Raw genomic sequence first — 17,025 nt, forward strand, 5'->3', positions numbered from 1 at the left:
ATAGAGCAAAGAGTCCACACATGAAAAAAACATGGCAGCCCTCGAGAAAGAAATCCACGAACACTTGCATTCGGTGCAGTAGCCTGCCTCTCAGTGATCTCTGCTGATGATCACTCAAAATTCATTTACACTGACAATTTGAAATTCATTTACATTTTGCTTTGGAGTGTGTTTTTATATTTGTGTTACGTGTGAATGTGTTTTACGTTCTGGCCAAATAGTGAATTTGAACAACTCAGACTAGGCTCCTGCTGAATGAGGAAGCAAATATGCTTTTATTTAGCACCTACTATGTGCCAGGCTCTGTGCTAAGCACTGGGAATATACTTTTTAAAAAAGACATAGTCCCTGCCCTCAAGGAGTTTCCATTTTAATAGGAGAAAACACCACATTCAAGGGGTGTAGAAAGCGGAGGGAAAAACATGCAGTTGGCAGCAGGCAAGATGGCCAGGGTGGGATGAAGCAAAGTCTAGTGTCTAGGGACAGGCAGAGGATAGGGCGGGCTAGCTTGCACACATTCAGTCAGCAGTTAAATGGGTTGGACCATAGGGCAGGAGCTCTAAAGATAAGTAGGTTAATTTTCCTGCACTGGATCTGAATGTCCCAAGGGTGGAGGTCTAGGTCCAGGTCTAGTGTAGAGGGCACCAATCCAGGTGGAAGGACCAGGTCAGAGGTGACAGACAGATGGTGAGATGGCCTCGATGGACAGTTTAATCCAGACAGGATGTAAAGCTAGAGTACGGTCCAGGTGTCTGAAGCCAGCCAGGAGGTAAAGTGGGCTAAGTGACCTCCTTTGCACATGCTAAACCACGCAGATCTGCCGTCTTTGTCTAAACTGCCTGTCTTTTTGTCTTACACATTCAGAGTACATCAATGAAATGTTCCCAGTTAAGAGGCCTCCTCTTCCCAGCTCCTGCTGGTCTCTCAGCACATGGGGGAATAGCAGCATCCAGAGACACTTGGAGTCACCAGCCTTGGTGGCTTTCTCCTCATTTCCATAGTCAGAATGCCTGGCTACATCTTCCCTGTGATATCACTGATCAGCCGTCAAGAGAGCCCTCCCATCTTATGAATGTCCCTACCATGGACCCTCAAGGACTCCCTTCTAGCTTTGTAGGCTCAAACATCTCAACCTGTTTTTCAAGGTTTAAGAGCCAATTTTGGAACAGTAGGTCTAAGACTGAGCCAAAGGATTCTTGAGAATGGAGTAGAGCTTTTTCTCCTGGGCTGTCAATTAGCTGTCTCCTGATCCTGCTTAGGCCAGTAACACTTAACCTCCCAAGAAACCTAGGCTATGGTCCTTTCCGTCCTGGCCGGCCTAACTGCTGGGCCTCAAGAAGGCTATTCTGTAAAGTGCATTGTTCATCCAGGTTTCTATGGAATGTGTCTTTGGATCAGTCAATCATCGAGCACTCATTAAATGCCCACCGTGGCACAGTGCTATAGGGCAGATGGTACAAGGCACTACTGAAGGCCATAGTCTTTTCTCTCAAAGAACTTACTTACAGCCTGTTTGGGGACATCAGAAATAATCATGGAAAAAATCAACGTGCATTCTCGTCTGATGCCTCATCATGGCAGGGCGGTGGCCTTGGCGTCTTCAAGGCTGTGCTAGGCCCTCTGCCCTGCTCCAAAGGCTTTGGGTCTCAAGCCATTGGCAGAATGTGCCTTTTGAACCAGCATGGCTAAGCAAAGAGAGGCTCATTCATTTCTGTTGTCTAATTAACATGGGTATTCCTTGCCTCAGTACACCTTACAAGCCCTCCGTGCCTTCTGGTCCCATGAGATTTGTTTTCTCTTATCCTCCCATAAATCTTCTGCCCAACATGCCAGAAGCTTTCTTTTCTACAAAAGGGGGTCTTAACCTGGATTCCATGGACCAACTCCCAAAGGTGTGTATATAAGATGTCAAGAGGTTTGTGAACTTGAATAGGAAAAAAAATTGTATCTTTATTTTCACTAACCTCTTACTGAAATTTACCAACTCTTCAATTATGAATTAAAAAAAAAAACCAACATGATTCTTAGAAGGGGTCCATAGGTTTCATCAAAGGGGTCTGCTGCCAGAGAGGTCCAGGACACACAAAAAGTTAAGAATACCTCTTCTAAATCTTTTGATATTGTACCTGATTAACCCTTTGGCAGATCTTTGCTAACAACAAGGAAAGGCAAAAATAAAAATAAAAATGAGATAATGTAGCATGCAGTTAAAAGAACCCCACCTGACCTACTCAGTAAACTGTTTATGCCTCCAGATAGGAAGAAGATGACAGAATAGACATTGACACCACTATTTCATAGGGTAATTTAACCACAGAAGTGAGAAGTCCACACTGAGAAATCCAGAAGAGCCTAGAAACCGCATAGCTAACAAAAAACTAATGTCTTTGCCAAGTGGGAAGATATGACAAGTAGTAGAAATGGAAAGAAACATGGCTAGGAAAGACAAAGAAGAAAAAAGAAACACAATTTGAGAGTGGAAAACAACTCCAAAATTTTGAGGGTCCTTGGGAGGAAGGAACCAGGTTTAAAGTAGAAGATGGGGAATTAGAATGGGACAGGCCTCAGACCCTCACTGGATACTAATTGGGGATGTTTTACACTTGTCGGTCTTAATTGCATGTCAGCGTTTTATTACATTAGAAAATGTAAGTACCTGGGGGGCAGCGACTATTATGTTTTTGTATCTGGGTCTCCAACACCTAGCACCATGCCTGGCATATAGTAGGTGCTTAATAAATGCTTGCTAACTGGTTGACCACTAGTATGGAGCTCTGGGCCAGGGGATTGAGCAGGTTCTGGCTCCAGACCACGGTGCTGGAATCTAGAAAAGCCGGGGGTCTCAGACAATGCTCTTCTCAGTTGCTGTCTCCCCATCAGATGGGGACTTCTCTGAGGGCAGGAGACATCTCTCTCCCACTCCTCAGAGCAAGGACCGTGTCTCTCTCCTCTCCCTGTGGATCTGCCCACAGAGGCCTTTGGGGACACGGTCTGTCCAAGGGTCAGGAAGCCTTAGGTCCCGCTGGCTCACTGGCCTGTGGACCACCTCCTCTGCCCTCTCTGCCTCACCCCATCACTTCTCGCCTTCCTTTCTAGTGTTCAGCTCCTTGGATATGTCCCGCTCGGTGTCGGTGACAACAGCGGGGCAGTGCCGCTTGGCCCCCCTGATCCAGGTCATTCTGGACTGCAGCCACCTGTATGATTACACCGTCAAGCTCCTCTTCAAACTTCACTCCTGTGAGTTCCACCAGCCCTGGCCCAGCCCTCGCTTGGCCTCCCCATTCCTCTTTTTTCAGTCAGCATTGTCCAGAAGGAGGCCTAGCACCCTCCCATTGCCTCCACGTCAGGGGACTCCCTTGTTCCTTTCTTCCCTGAAGACCATCTCTAGAGGTCAGTCCAGGTCACCCCACTAGTGTATCCCTGGTCCCCTCAGGGTCACCTGAAAGTAAAGCTTCAAGGTCAAGGCCTATTGGAGAGACCCCAATGCCCAAGGAGGCCATGGAGATTCTGCAGCAGGTCAGGAAAACCTTCTTTGAATGGCATCCTGCTCAGGACCTAAGTATCAAGACAGTGACATGTTAGACATCATGATGTCCAACAGTCTTGTAGCATGGGATGTGACTTTCCCCTAGGGAAAATCTCTTCCCTTTTACCTTCTAGCCTCACATCACCATCAGGACCAGAAAGCCCTCACTATGTGCTTTGATTCGCTCATATTAGGGACACAGACCTTGGTTCCTATCATAGCAGGGCATGACCCCAGACAATCACTTTTATAAACATTTCTCCTGCCAAGGGATAAGAGAATGGAAATGGCAGGCCAAGATCTAAATGGGCAGGAAGTATTAAGCCACAGACACACCAAGGGTATATTTTAGGAGTGAAAAGAAAGTATCAGCATAAAATTCAAGGTTGTTGATGTCAGGGAGGCTCAAAGTGGTCACAATGAGGATGAGGGAAGGGGAAGCAACCCCTCTCTGTCAGTCCCAGAAGGCTTCACAGAAGAGATGGACTTTGAGCTGCTCATGATAGGAGTGCGGGATTAGGTGAAGTCGAGCACTCTGGGAATGTGGCTGTGACCTGGAAGAGAACGGGGCGTGAACTGAGCTGACAAAGGCAACTATCTACGGGGATGTCCACAAGAATCGGTCCTGGGCCGGGAGAGGAAATGAGAAAGGACGAGGGCTCAGCATCTTTCCATAGCCTCACCCAGATAATTCAGCAGCCTCTGTCCTGTGCCTGGGACCCTAAATAGGCCTGGCTTATCTCGTGATTAACGTGTTTCTATTTGTGGGATGATGGAGGTAATGAATTGTTTTTGTTCAAAAGCCCTACTGGGCTGCAGGCCACATCTGAAATATTTAAAACCATAGAATTGTGAGTCCTCAAAGTGACCCTAGAGATAATTAGCTCAACCCTGTAATTTTGTAGAGGCGGGCTCCGAGGCCAAGAAATGTAGAATGACATGTACAGGGCCAGAGGCGGGGGGGGGGGGGCTAGAACCCGGGTTTTCTGCCTCCAGGCCCAGGACGCCCCCATTATCCTCACTGGAGGCTCACCACTCAATGACATGTCTGAGACCTTGCTGAAAACCCTTTCTTACTGGGGCATCTCACAGGGGATGTGAAGCCTGTGTCAGATGTTACAGCTTCTGCTCTTGCCATTGCACCTAGCTCAGGATGAACAGCAGTGGAAGAGGGAGGGGCCCTGGATTTAGAATCCAAGGACCCAAGATCCAATCTGCCACTCGTTTAGATGACTCCACACAGGCCTGTCACCACCCCAGGCCAGTCTCCTGTCCTGAACCACAAGGAGGTTGGGCTGCATGTCTTGGAAAGGCCCTTCCGGCCCTGAATGCCACAATGCACCCCAAAGCAGGCTGGGCTGGGGAGGCTTCTGAAGGACAATCAGGCCCCTCAAGCTCTGATGTCCTTCAGCCTTCCCGCTCGCTCCACTGCAGGGCCTGTGTGGTCACTGCTGTCACCCGGGCTGGGGCTCCTTGATTCCTGAGCTGGACCTGGGAGGTGCCAGGGCTGCCCTGTGGCACAAGGTCTCAGCAGTAGCCCTGGAAACCACTCTGGAGGAAACAAGAATTCTCCCTGCTCACTTCCCATGGCTTCCTCTTGTTCCTGCTTCTGTCCTTCCCTTCTCTCAGCCTTTTTCTTCCCGATCTCCTCCAGGTCTTCCTGCTGACACCCTGCAGGGCCACAGGGACCGCTTCATGGAACAATTCAAGAAGTAAGTGTCTGGTGCTTCTGGCCGTGGGAGGTGCTCCCGCCAGGCATGGATGGGGTCTGCACTGTGAGTGCATTTTACAGGGGAACAGTCAGGAAAAGAAACTTGTGAACTCTTTGTGGAGAGCCACCTGGCAGTACACAGTCACAGAAACAGTCCTACCTCTTGACTCAGTCATCACGCCGGTGGAAATAGACTCTTTCTTTCTCACATACAGATGGGAAGGAATAATGAGGGAGAGGGCCCACAGCCGGGTGATGGATGCTCTGAGGAAGGCAGTATGCCACAATAGAGAGAGCACTTGCTCCCGAGTCAGAGGAGCTGGGTTCTAATCCCACCTCTGAGGCCTACCACCTGGGCCAGTCACTTTAACTTTCCTGAGACTCAGTTTCCTCATCCAAAAAATAAAGGAAATGTACTCAGGGGTCCTTTCCGTCTCTAGATATATGATCGTGTGATCTCTCCAAAGGTTTTCATTGCAGCATTATTTATAATTGCAAAAAAATTAGAAGCAGCCTATAGAGCAATAGTTATAGAAATTGTGTTACATGACAGTTTTCCCTTCCACATCACAACTTGCCCCATTGTGGTTTCTGTATATTTCAGGTAGGCACAAAAAATTACATGGGAATTTGGGGGGAGTTTTGTAGAGGCTACAGATGACACAGAAAAGGTTTAGGAATTCAGAAATGCATTAAATATATTTATAATATCGTCTAGACAAGTATAAGGAATATAAAGAAATCTGGGGAAATCCTGATGAAATGATGGGAAGGACAAAACAGAAGCAGGAGAACAGAGAACACACTAACCATGACCATAGAAGAGAAAAAGGGAAAGAGAAAGAAGCCTGATGAAGCCTTGGAGGGCCTGGAAAGTTAGCCATGGTTTAGGCAGTGAAAATGAACTTATTTAAATGTAAATAGTTACTAAAGCAAGTTCAGTTAGTTGAATTGTTGCTTAATATTATGTTTTTAATTAATCTCTTCTTTAAAAAGTCAGGGGAAGTAGCAGGAGCAGGAAGTGCCAGGAACCACTGAGAGTCTGGGCTGACAAAGCTGTCACCTCCCCTCTGATCAGACCTAGAGGGGGGCCCCAGGAGGTGGGGTGCTGCTCATTTATTAAGTGACTTGTCTGCCCGAAACTGTTTGACTGATGAGAGAGAGAAGGGTTGGTTGGCTTGGGGGTAAGAGAGAGCCTCCCATGGAGTGGGCAAGCTGGGAGCAAGAGATAAGGTTAAGTGGCTAGGGTAAGAACTATAGTCAAAGGATACTAATGGGGTGCTCCAGACAGGGGGAGACAATTAGACTGAGGTATCAAAGGAGACGAGGCAGCAGCAAGGTGGCACAGTGGATAGAGTGTGAGCCTGGAGTCAAGAGGACCTGAGTTCAAATCCAGCCTCAGGCATTTATCAGCTATGTGACCCTGGGCAAGTCACTTCACCCTGTTTGCCTCAGTTTCCTCTTCTATAAAATGAGCTGGAGAATGAAATGGCAAACCACTCCCATATCTTTGCCAAGAAAACCTCAAATAGGGTCATGGAGAGTCGGACACAACTGAACAGGAATAATAAGATCAAAAAAGACAAAGGGGGTCAAAAGAACCATACTCTGCTAACTGCACAACCAGAATGGATCTCCTTTAGTGATTACATGTCCGAGTCTGGCCTGGACAGTAAGACGCTTTCATTAAGTGGAACACTTTTTGCTATCTTGGGGAAACCCTCAAAGGATCGGTGGAGAATACATATTTGGGGGGTTAATGAATGTTTAGGGCCCTTCTCGGAACTGATGGAGACACTCAGTGGCAACCCCCCAGCCCCCCGGGGGCTCAGCAAGCTCCTCTGGAGTATTCAGAGAAAAGTACAATAGCATCAGATGGTGAGCCCCCAGCAAGCAGAGCAAGCAAGCCTTCCACGACTCACCCAGGCTTCCTTTTATTACCCACCCGGTTAACCAGAAGCCTCGGCAGTCACTTCCAGCTCTTTGGAAGCACAGCAGTGAGACGGGCCAGGAGTCCTGACCTCACACTCCAGCACACTCAATGATTCTTGATGGTTCTCAGCCCCCTCATCCCTGTCCCCAAGAATGGAGCCAACCCAGTTCTCCCAGACCCAGGGCTAGGTTCCTCTGGGAGTGAACAGAGGGCAAGCTCAGGGTTAAGTCGACCTCCTGGTTTGCCTGTTCCCTTTGAACAGCCCTGTAAATGGCCTATTTAACAGTCAGACCTTGCTGACTTATTAAATCCTAAGAGCCTGGCCCTGAGACTCTCTTCCTTGAATGTTAAATACTAGTGCCTTATGAGAATGGGAGAGCCCATAGCGCTTGGCTCCATTTCTGAGGGGAGCGGACGCTTGACTCCATCCAATTCCCCAACATCTGAATGAGTCTTTCCAAATAAGTGCCCCCCCCATCTCTCTTCCTCTGCCCTAGTATTTGGCCATTCATTGTGTCCTCCCTGCCCTTGAGAAGAAGGAAGGTAGCATGGTAGAAGGTTTGATGCTTTTGGAAACAAAAAGAGAATTGATTGTAAAGGTTTGGAGAGTCCAAAGGGACTGGTTAACAGGGCTGAACCAGAGAGGATTCTGAGCTCCAGTGAGCAGGAGGATGGAAGTCCTAAGCCCTGGATTTGCCATTTTTGAAATCTCAGACCATGTGGGTCCTAGGACTGTGGCCTTTCCAAGTCATAAGAGTTTGGGTTCAAGGTAGAAGGTAGGAGTGGGGAGTGGAGAGAAGAGATTTTTGTCTCCCTCATCTCAGTATCTTACAGAGATTAGGACATAAATGAGGAGTGTCCCACTTAGACTATTTATAATGCCTGCTAGTGGAGGGAGGCAGAGCGTTCTAAGTACTTCTTTACCTAAGCAGCATCATACAGCCAATTCTCCACTATCTACTTGTGGTCTACACACAGCAAGTATTTCTTTAAGCCAGACTGTATCACCACTGGCACCATAGATGCTTGCAGGCCCTTCCCTATCATCAGCTAGCATGAGCTCAGGAAGTACAGCCTTTTTTGAAAATTACTGTAGGCCAGATATAATTAAAAAGGTAAATCAGATGCCAAATAAAAACCCCATATAATCCAGAGTCAAACGGAGGTAAGTTTTGGATTATCCATTGTTTGGGAATTCTTTCAGCTGCTGGAAACATACTTTGCTAGGGAACTGATTATAATAACCCTTGCCCCCATTGGTATCATAATTGAATCCAAATGACACAGAGAAGGCCCCAGCACCAGCACCTCCCTTCAACATGGGGAGGTCTGTTAAGGAAGCAGCCTTTCTGTCTGCTCATGGGGTGCCTTCCCCCCGCTAGGTTGAAAGACCTCTTCTACCGCTCCAGCAACCTGCAGTACTTCAAGCGCCTCATCCAGATCCCTCAGCTTCCAGAGGTGAGGCCGCCCTGGGCCCTTGGACACCTGAGACCCTGGGGCTGTCCCTCCTGAGGGCCTGGTGGGATGTGATGGGAGGGCCCTGGAACACGACAGGCCTTCAGTCCGAGTCTCCCCTCTTCAGAACCCACCCAACTTCTTGCGGGCCTCAGCCTTATCAGAACACATCAGCCCTGTGGTGGTCATCCCAGTGGAGGCTTCGTCCCCAGACAGTGAGCCCGTCCTGGAGAAAGATGACCTCATGGAAATGGATGCCGCTTCTCAGCAGGTGAGAGGAAAGCAGACTTTCTCATGCTGGAAAATAAGAGGAGGGGACCAAGGTAGAGACCATCTAAGTACTTTGGAACTCTGAACAGACGTCATTGACATGCATGTCTTAAGCAGATTCTACTACAGTATCTGGGTTCCCAAAGAGGAATTATTCAGACCTAGGGGATTTGCCTGAGCTGTGATGAAGTTTTCTTACCTAGGCCATGTCTGAGCCTCAGCCTCAGCCTCAGCCCTCCCGTGGGGTCTGCGTGATTTCCTTCATTTGTCCCGGGCATGGAGTCCCCTGGCCCTAATCCCATGTTTCTGTTCTCTCCCGGCTGCCGCAGAATTTCTTTGACAACAAGTTTGATGACATCTTCGGCAGCTCTTTTAGCAGTGACCCTTTCAACTTCAACAATCAGAATGGCATGAGGAGCAGAGAAAAGAAGTAAGTGCAGAAAACAGCCCCTGCCCGGCTCAGAACGAGAGGGTGACCCTGTAACAGGGGGGCATTGGGGGTTACCTACGGCCTTCCTAACCCAGTCAGCCATCTCCCCAGTCTCTTTAGAAGGAGCTAGGAAAGACAAAGGATGTCCTGACCTCCAAAATGTTTGCCCTGCAGCCTCTCTGAGTGAAGTGGGAAAGGCCTTTGGACATTATCTAATCCAATCTCTTCATGTTACTGCTTGGGAAACTGAGGCCCAGAAGGGATAAGTGACTTAGCAAAGTCCCAGGTTACTTATGAAATGAGCAGAGCTGGAATCCAAATGCAGCGTTGTGAACTGAGACCTGTTACCCTTTCTGTGATGCCTCCATGCTAGGGAAAGTGACTTGTTTCAAGCTCACACATATAGTAAGTGGTAGAGCCAGGATTTGAACCCAAGTTTCTAACTCCAAATCAGGCAGGGAGGGCTCTCGATGGGGCCGTTCCCAGTAAGTGCTTGGGGTCTCTGTTTCAGTCCGAGTGTGGGGTAGGGCCAAGGGAGGAGGGAGGAGGCCTCCAGTGTTTGCTCCTCCAACCCCAGGAGGGCATCAAATGAGGCTGAAAACTCATGCTCCACATTGTATGCCCAAGGATTGGCACCAAAGGGCTTCCAAAGTGCCACCTCCCACGAATCCCCGCCCACACCCCACTTAAAGAAAGCAGGAAGTCAATAATGCAGAAGCAGCCTTTCTCGCCCCACTGTTTTCAGGGATACATTGATTGATCACCTGTACCGGGAGATCAACGGACTGAAGAAAGAGATGGAGAACATTCAAGCTGAGGTACAAGGGTGGTCCCCCTGGACCTCTGTGCTTTCTGATCCGATGCTGGGAAGCCTTGAGCTTCGTTCTGCTCTGACAGGCTCTGATGAGTCAGATAACTTCTATCTATTGAAAGCCCAAGATGGATCTGGTCATATCCTGCCACCTCACCAATAAGATGGTCTCCTGACCTCATGTTTCACCCACTGTATCACTGTGCTTGCTTTTTGGTGAACAGTACTGCCCATGGCAGCGATGGCCTTCCGTGTGCGCCATGGCTCAAAAGCTCAGGGGGATCCTGCAGCCCCTCACCCACTGGAAGCAGCCTTTGACTTCTGACTGTGGTTGCTGGTTGGAAAACCCAAGGCTTTTGGAAGCCCCACCTCCCAGGCTTAGAGCCAGCCTTTCCTCCCCCATCCCTGGTCCTGGTCACTGGCCCAAGGTCTGATGGCTGGCCTCAGAACGAGCATCCCCGATGTTTCTTGTACCATTCCTGCCTGCCGGCCTGGCTCCTTAGCTCCCCAGCTCCCCAGCTCCCGAGACATCAGATGCTTTGGCAGGTTTAGCTGCCATGATAGCAGCTCCTTTAGCAAGACACCGGTTCTATAGATTTGATTAGTGCTAAGAACATGGCCTGGTCCCTGGCAAGCATGGGATCCCTCCTCTTGCACTGCCTCCAACACAGTACAGAAGCAGGGGTCACCATTCTCATTGCCTGAGGTCTTCTCCCAGAAACACCTGGCGCTGCTGCAGCTGAAGGGCCGGATCAGCGAGCTGGAGGCGGAGCTGGCAGAGCAGAGACACCTGCGGCGGCAGGCGGCCGATGAGAGCGAATTTCTCCGGGCTGAGCTGGACGAGCTCAATAAAAAGCGAGAAGACACAGAGAAAGCCCAGCGGAGCCTCACGGAGATCGAGAGTGAGAGACCGGGGGGATGGGCTGGGCTGGGCAGGGAGGACGAGAGTCAGGCAGGGAGGGCTCTCGATGGGGCCGTTCCCAGTAAGCGCTTGGGGTCTCTGTTTCAGTCCGAGTGTGGGGTAGGGCCAAGGGAGGAGGGAGGAAAAGAACAGAGCCCTGGGGTCAGGGAGGCAGCATCTAAGCGTGGGCAATAATGCAGACACAGCAAAAGAACAGGTTTTTAAATGTCATAGATACAAAAAGAGAAGCCTCCAGGGGTGGAGCATAGCAAGCCAGGTTCAGAGTCAGGACCTGGGTCCAAGTCTCCGACCCCTCCTGGCTGTGTGATCCTGGGCAAGTCACCGACCCTCTCGGGCCCTAAGCAGCCAGAGAGCAGGAATGGTACACTACGTTGGGAGGAGTTTCCCTATGTAAATGAGACCACAGCTGCAGGTCCAAACCCCATCCCCCACCCAAAATACACACACAAGTAAGTCTGTATTAAAGAAGGGCCCCACTTACATCTCCTGGGAGGACAACAGTACATCCCCCAGGCAAAGAAAAGAGAGATAGGAAGATGAAAAATCTTATTCCAAAGCAAAATCATACTATCTGCTTGGAATTATTTGTATTCAGAATGTGTTTTTTACAGAGAAATTATAGTAGATTTATAAAAAGAAAACTCAGTTGATTTTCCTGTCTCTAGTTAATGCATCAGTTGACACACCTGTTCCTTCTGGTGTTCATATAGTTTGTCTTGTACCCACTGGCCAAGCGCAGAGGGGTCATGGGGGCTGGTAGTGATGGAGCCTGGGGAACAAGGGTTACGCAAGGCTCTGGGGCAGGGAGGGGAGCCAGGAAGTGGATCGGAGAAGATGTCTTTATGCCAGGGATCCCTGCTCCTTCCTCCTTCAGGAGGGCGAGCACTGTGGCCTTTAACCTTACAGAGAAAGCCCAGACAAATGAACAGCGTTACAGCAAGCTGAAGGAGAAGTACACTGAGCTGGTTCAGAACCATGCCGACCTACTGCGGAAGGTAGGCTGTCCAGTCCTACTCTGGCCTCTCAGGCCTGGCTCAGAAGGCCCCAGGGGCTTCCAGCAGGGCGGTGACACAAAAAAACAGCAGCAGTGGGACATCATGTTCCATGGCAACAGGCTTCAAGTCATAGGCAGTGTGGTACAATGGAAAGTGCACACTGACCCGGGAGTCAGAGAACCTGGGTTAAAATCCCTTGGTCTTGATCCAGTCACTGACCTTCCCCGGGCCTCCGTTTCCACATCTGTAAAGCGCTGAAGCCTGGAATGGCCCAGACCATGGTTATGTGGCCTTCTTCTGATTCCCATGAAGAGAGCAGGAGCAGATTGGGGGCCTGAACTCTCTCCCTGTGCACCTAGACCCCTCAGGGGCCTGGCCTTCCAGCTCCCTCCCCTTTTCAGGGCTTAATTACCGTCTGAGATACCAAGCAAGGCCTGCTGAATGAGTTTCCATTTGTTTTCTTGATAATGGTTAGCTGAGTCTTTTAGGAACATGGCATTTTCTGGGGGAGCCCTCCTCCCCCAAGGTACTAGGGTGAACCCTATGCCTGATTTCCTGCCCCAGGCCCCATAACCAGGCTCTTTCCCATGTTCCCATGGGGAGAGGAGGGAGGGGATGGAGAAGGCCCTGAAGAGTCAGCGAGCTGTGGGGCTTCCTTTTCTCCACAGAATGCCGAAGTGGCCAGACAGGTCACTGTGATGAGACAGGCCCAGGCTGACCTGCAGCGAGAGAAGAAAGAGCTGGAGGATACTTTCCATCATGCGAACGAGCAGGCCCAGCGCAAGGTGAGCTCCAAGGGCAGGGGCCTCCAAGGACCAGGGATGGAAGCTTCCTGGGGTCTCCAAGGGTCCAAGTTCAGCTACCCGCTAGCCATCCTGCAGGAGGCTTAAACTAAGCATGTGCAGAACAGAGCTCATTCCAGCTCTGCCCCTGTGCCCGCCTCCATCCATCCTCTGGGCCACAAGGAGGAAATGCAGACTCCTTAGCCCAGCTTCCCCCGGCCTTCCCAAGGTCATTTCCCATCACTGCCCCATGTTTGCGTCTTTGCTACAGTCAAACCAGCCAGGGAGGGAACTCCCATCTCCCACCTCTTGGCTTTTGTATGCCGAGTCCCTTGTCTGTGATGTTCTCCTACATCATTCAATCAGCAAACTTTTTTTGTTGTTGTTGGGCAATGAGGGTTAAGTGACTTGCCCAAGGTCACACAGCTAGTAAGTGTTATGTGTCTGAGGCTGGATTTGAACTCAGGTCTTCCTGAATCCAGAGCCGGTGCTCTATCCACTGTGCCACCTAGCTGCCCCCTCAGTGAGCAAACATTTATTAAGCACCTACAGTGTGCCAGGCAAAGAAGGAGAAATTCTTTCCCCTAAGGAGCTTCTAGTCCAACAGCAGAGACAAGTACATATAGAAACATAGGTGGGATACGTATCAAAAGAATAAATGTACTAAGTACAAGGTGGTCGGAAAGGCAGGCACCGGCAGTGGGGAGGATGGAAAAGGACGGAGAAGGTGTGCTGAAAGGAGGCACCCAGAGGAGGCCAGCTTGGCCAAATGACAGCATCCTGAGAAGACTGGCTAGAGCCAGGTGGCAAAGGGTTCTAAAAGTCATTTTCCCCTGGAGGCAACAAGGAGCCACTGCAGTGGAACAAAGTAGAGGCGTGACACGGTCAGGGCTGGGCTGAGGAAAATCCTTTTGGCAGCTGTGGGGAGGAAAACTTGGAGTGGAGAGAGACCGAGGCACAGAGACCACTGAGGAGGCTATTGCAATAAGCTAGGCTAGAGATGATGAGGGCCTGGACCAAGATGGTGCCATGTGACTGATCAGAGAGGAGCTGATGGCAGTATCTGGCAGGGCATGAGTGAGATGAAGAGTGGAGGGCGACACTGAGATCAGGAACCTAAGAGGCTGGTGGTGCCTTCAACTGAAATAGGAAACTTGGGGAAAAGGGTAGGTCTGGGGGGAAAGAGTGAGTTCTGCATGGACGTATTGAGTTTGAGATGCCTGACGGGCAGTTGGTGAGGAGGCCCCAAAGTTCAGGGGGAATCCAAGTCCTTAAAGCCCAGAACAGAGCCTTGGGCCCTTCCCAAAACTAGGGCAGAGGAATTGGGGTGAAGGCCCTGGGTCTCAAGGAGATTGAGGAGCTGGGTGGCCAGAGAGTTGGAGGCCCCACCATGGCTACTGAAGTCCCCTAACAATGACACTAATTCCAGCTGGCAGTTGTTGGCACTTTGAGGTTTGGCTACGGAGCCCCTGAAGCAAAGGGAGTCTGGGAATGGCAGTGGAGAGCAATGAGAAAGCCCCCTCCCCCTCTAGGGCCAGTGTGCTGTAGGGTGCGAGTGAAGGGAAGCCAGGTCTCAAGAAGGACAGGTAGATGGGAGCAGAAAGGCTCAGGATAAAGGGAAGTTAGCTCACTATGGGATGGGAATTCCAGAAGGTCCAGTGGAAATGGTAAACTAGCGGCAGGATGGAGTAGGGTCAGGAAGGATGAGGAGGAGGGGAAAGGGAGGTGGGAGTGGGACTAGGTGGCTCCTAAGTGGCCAGTGATTCAGTGATTCAGGGATAGCAGATGAATGATAATGCTCAACGCCCTAGGGTTGGTGCTGGGAAGGTCACTGGGGCCTTGGGTATATGGAGGCAGGAAGTGGGGCTGGTTGTCCAGGTCCTCCCGCTGTGGTGGATAAGGCCTCTCCTGATTCCATGCCCCACATCCAGGGCCTAGCACAAGGCTTAGCCTGTGATGTGTAAGGAATAAATGTTTGTTGGACTGAATGGAGCCAGGAGACCAGAGGCAGAACTTCTGCACTGCACAACCCAGGCGACCTGGGTGACTCAGAAGAGGCCAGCACCGTGGGCCATTCATCCTTACAATCTTGAGAGATCACAGACAGTGACCAAGATAAGTGCAGGTCAGTGCCTCATAGGTGGGGCCTCCATCTGCTCTGGAGTCTGCAGGGAAACAGCAGGAGGGTATCAGAGCCTGGGGCAAGAAAGGAACCGAGCCAAAGAATCCGTTAATCAGTCACCGTTCAGGGCCCACTCTGTGCCAGGGCACTGGGAATACAAGGGAAAAGGATGAAACCATCCCCACTCACAATGACTCGAGGAAGACAAAGGCCAAGGGGGATAGAGAATGTTCAAGGCTGAGAGCAAGCACCCTGGAGCCTCGGGAGCCTTGGGAGCCAGAGCCATGCACATGCTCAGGGACCCTGGGGAGCTCTGCCTCACTGGGGAGACCAGACAAGGGGAACGTGGCCCTGGCTGGTCTTATGGATGAGGCAGAGACCAGAGGCCTGGAACATTCCCTTGTTCAAGGTGGGGGCCAGAGAGAGCAGGCATGCAGTCAGCAGGGAGCTTCACTGCTGTCCCCAGCTCTTTCCACACCTGCAGCCATGGTACACTTGGGAAGAATCTTGGATTCTGCCAGGCTCCCTCTGCAGACAGCGGGCTGTGGTATGACTCACTCCAGCACCCTCTTGATGTGCCCTACAGACTCAAGAACAGACCGAGGTCCTGGAGACGTTAAAACAAGAACTTTCCATCAGCAAACATGAGTTCCAAGTCCTCCAAGGCACCCTGGAGACCTCTGCCCAGGTAAATATGGCCTCCCTCCACCTTCCTGTCCCTCTCCGTCCTTTCCCGGCTGACACTGGGGCCGCTGATGCTACGGTGGCACAAGCTCTGTTTTCAACAGCAGCTACCCCCACACACACACCCATTTGTCATAGCTACAGCTGAGCTCAGTTGACCCAAGGTTGTGCATTAAGGAAGGAGCACATCCCAAGTTCAGCCCCAGTGGGTGGTTAGGGCAAGCCGAGGAAATCTCACCCCCCAATTTTGTGATGAGGAAGGAGGTTAGAGGAACCTGTGAGTGTGGAATACTACATGTTTTTGTCATGTTGGTTAACTCTGCCGAGCTGTTTTTTCTGTTTTTAATTTTTTTTTTTTTTACAAAAGACAGCTCTCCAGGAAGGGGTAGAAGAGGAAAGCTCTGGGAAGGCTAGCTGATATAAAAACAAAAGAGAACAGTAACATGTTTGTAAATCCCTCCTCTCCAGCGGGTTAGTATAGTCGACTGAGAGTTCGCCTCAGAGTCGGAAAGACCTGGTCCAAGTACTTCCTCGGAGCTGTCCTGGCGGGGACCTCTCCCTCAGTGTCCCCCAGGCCTCTCTCAAAGATTCCAACGTGTCAGAGAACCCACTGACCCATGCTGGGAGAGGAAGGTGCTTGCCAGGACCTCCCTACCTAGTGAGATTAGGAATCCAGCCCAAAAACTTCTCTCTGGGCATCAGTTTTCCCTCGTGTCCTGGGACAGCTAGATGGTAGAGTGGATGGAATCAGGACAACCTGAGTTTGAATCCTGCTTCTGACCCATCCTGGCTGGGCACCCTAGGCAAATCCCTTCACCTCCCAGCCTCAGTTTTTCATCTGTAAAATGATAATGATGGTATCTTCCTTCCAGAGCTGTCATTATAAAAGTGCTTTGCATAACTTAGAGCACCGTGTGAAGGTTGGCTGTGATCATGAACCCCTTTCCTGGGGAGCAGGGTCAGAGAGATCGAAACCATTGCCCTTGCTACACTCTTCTCACCAAAGGCTAGAATTGGTGATGCTGTGCCCAGAAGAATCCTACTAATGTTCCCTAAGGAAGACCTTCCAGTCACATACTCATTGTCCAGTGTGTGGGTCATCTGTGGCAAAATGGCTTTGTGCCAGCCACCTCACACGCCCCTGGGCTACCTTAGCAGGTTATCCTTCTGTATGCCCTCAGGAAATAGGAATAGTAGGTTAAAAGAAGTAGAACCAATTGTGCCCAGGACCAGGAGGGCAGGTTTAGGGTACTACAAGAGCGAACAGCTTAACCTTCCCACCTTAGACTCTTTACTTCTCTGAGCCTGTTTCCTGGTCTGTGAAATGGGGATAACAATATTCGTACAACACAGCTCACTGGATCCTTGTTAGGGAGCCTCAGAG

General features: G+C 50.4%; 1 protein-coding gene across 6 annotated transcripts in view; it reads left to right on the top strand.

Moving 5' to 3' along the window:
- HIP1 (huntingtin interacting protein 1) overlaps positions 1-17,025 on the top strand; it is a 124,825-nt gene that overhangs the window by 90,769 nt on the left and 17,031 nt on the right. For all 6 annotated transcript variants that reach the window (XM_021005834.2, XM_021005829.2, XM_078154706.1 and 3 more), the window contains 10 exons: positions 3,097-3,237; positions 5,181-5,238; positions 8,553-8,628; positions 8,753-8,896; positions 9,225-9,325; positions 10,071-10,143; positions 10,855-11,038; positions 11,965-12,053; positions 12,722-12,838; positions 15,544-15,645. In XM_021005834.2, the coding sequence (XP_020861493.1) occupies positions 3,097-3,237; positions 5,181-5,238; positions 8,553-8,628; positions 8,753-8,896; positions 9,225-9,325; positions 10,071-10,143; positions 10,855-11,038; positions 11,965-12,053; positions 12,722-12,838; positions 15,544-15,645 (1,085 nt within the window). The remainder of the gene's footprint in view (positions 1-3,096; positions 3,238-5,180; positions 5,239-8,552; positions 8,629-8,752; positions 8,897-9,224; positions 9,326-10,070; positions 10,144-10,854; positions 11,039-11,964; positions 12,054-12,721; positions 12,839-15,543; positions 15,646-17,025) is intronic.

The sequence above is a fragment of the Phascolarctos cinereus genome, unplaced genomic scaffold (genome assembly GCF_003287225.1).
Source record: "Phascolarctos cinereus isolate Bilbo 61053 unplaced genomic scaffold, phaCin_HiC Scaffold_5;HRSCAF=322, whole genome shotgun sequence".
NCBI lineage: Eukaryota > Metazoa > Chordata > Mammalia > Diprotodontia > Phascolarctidae > Phascolarctos > Phascolarctos cinereus.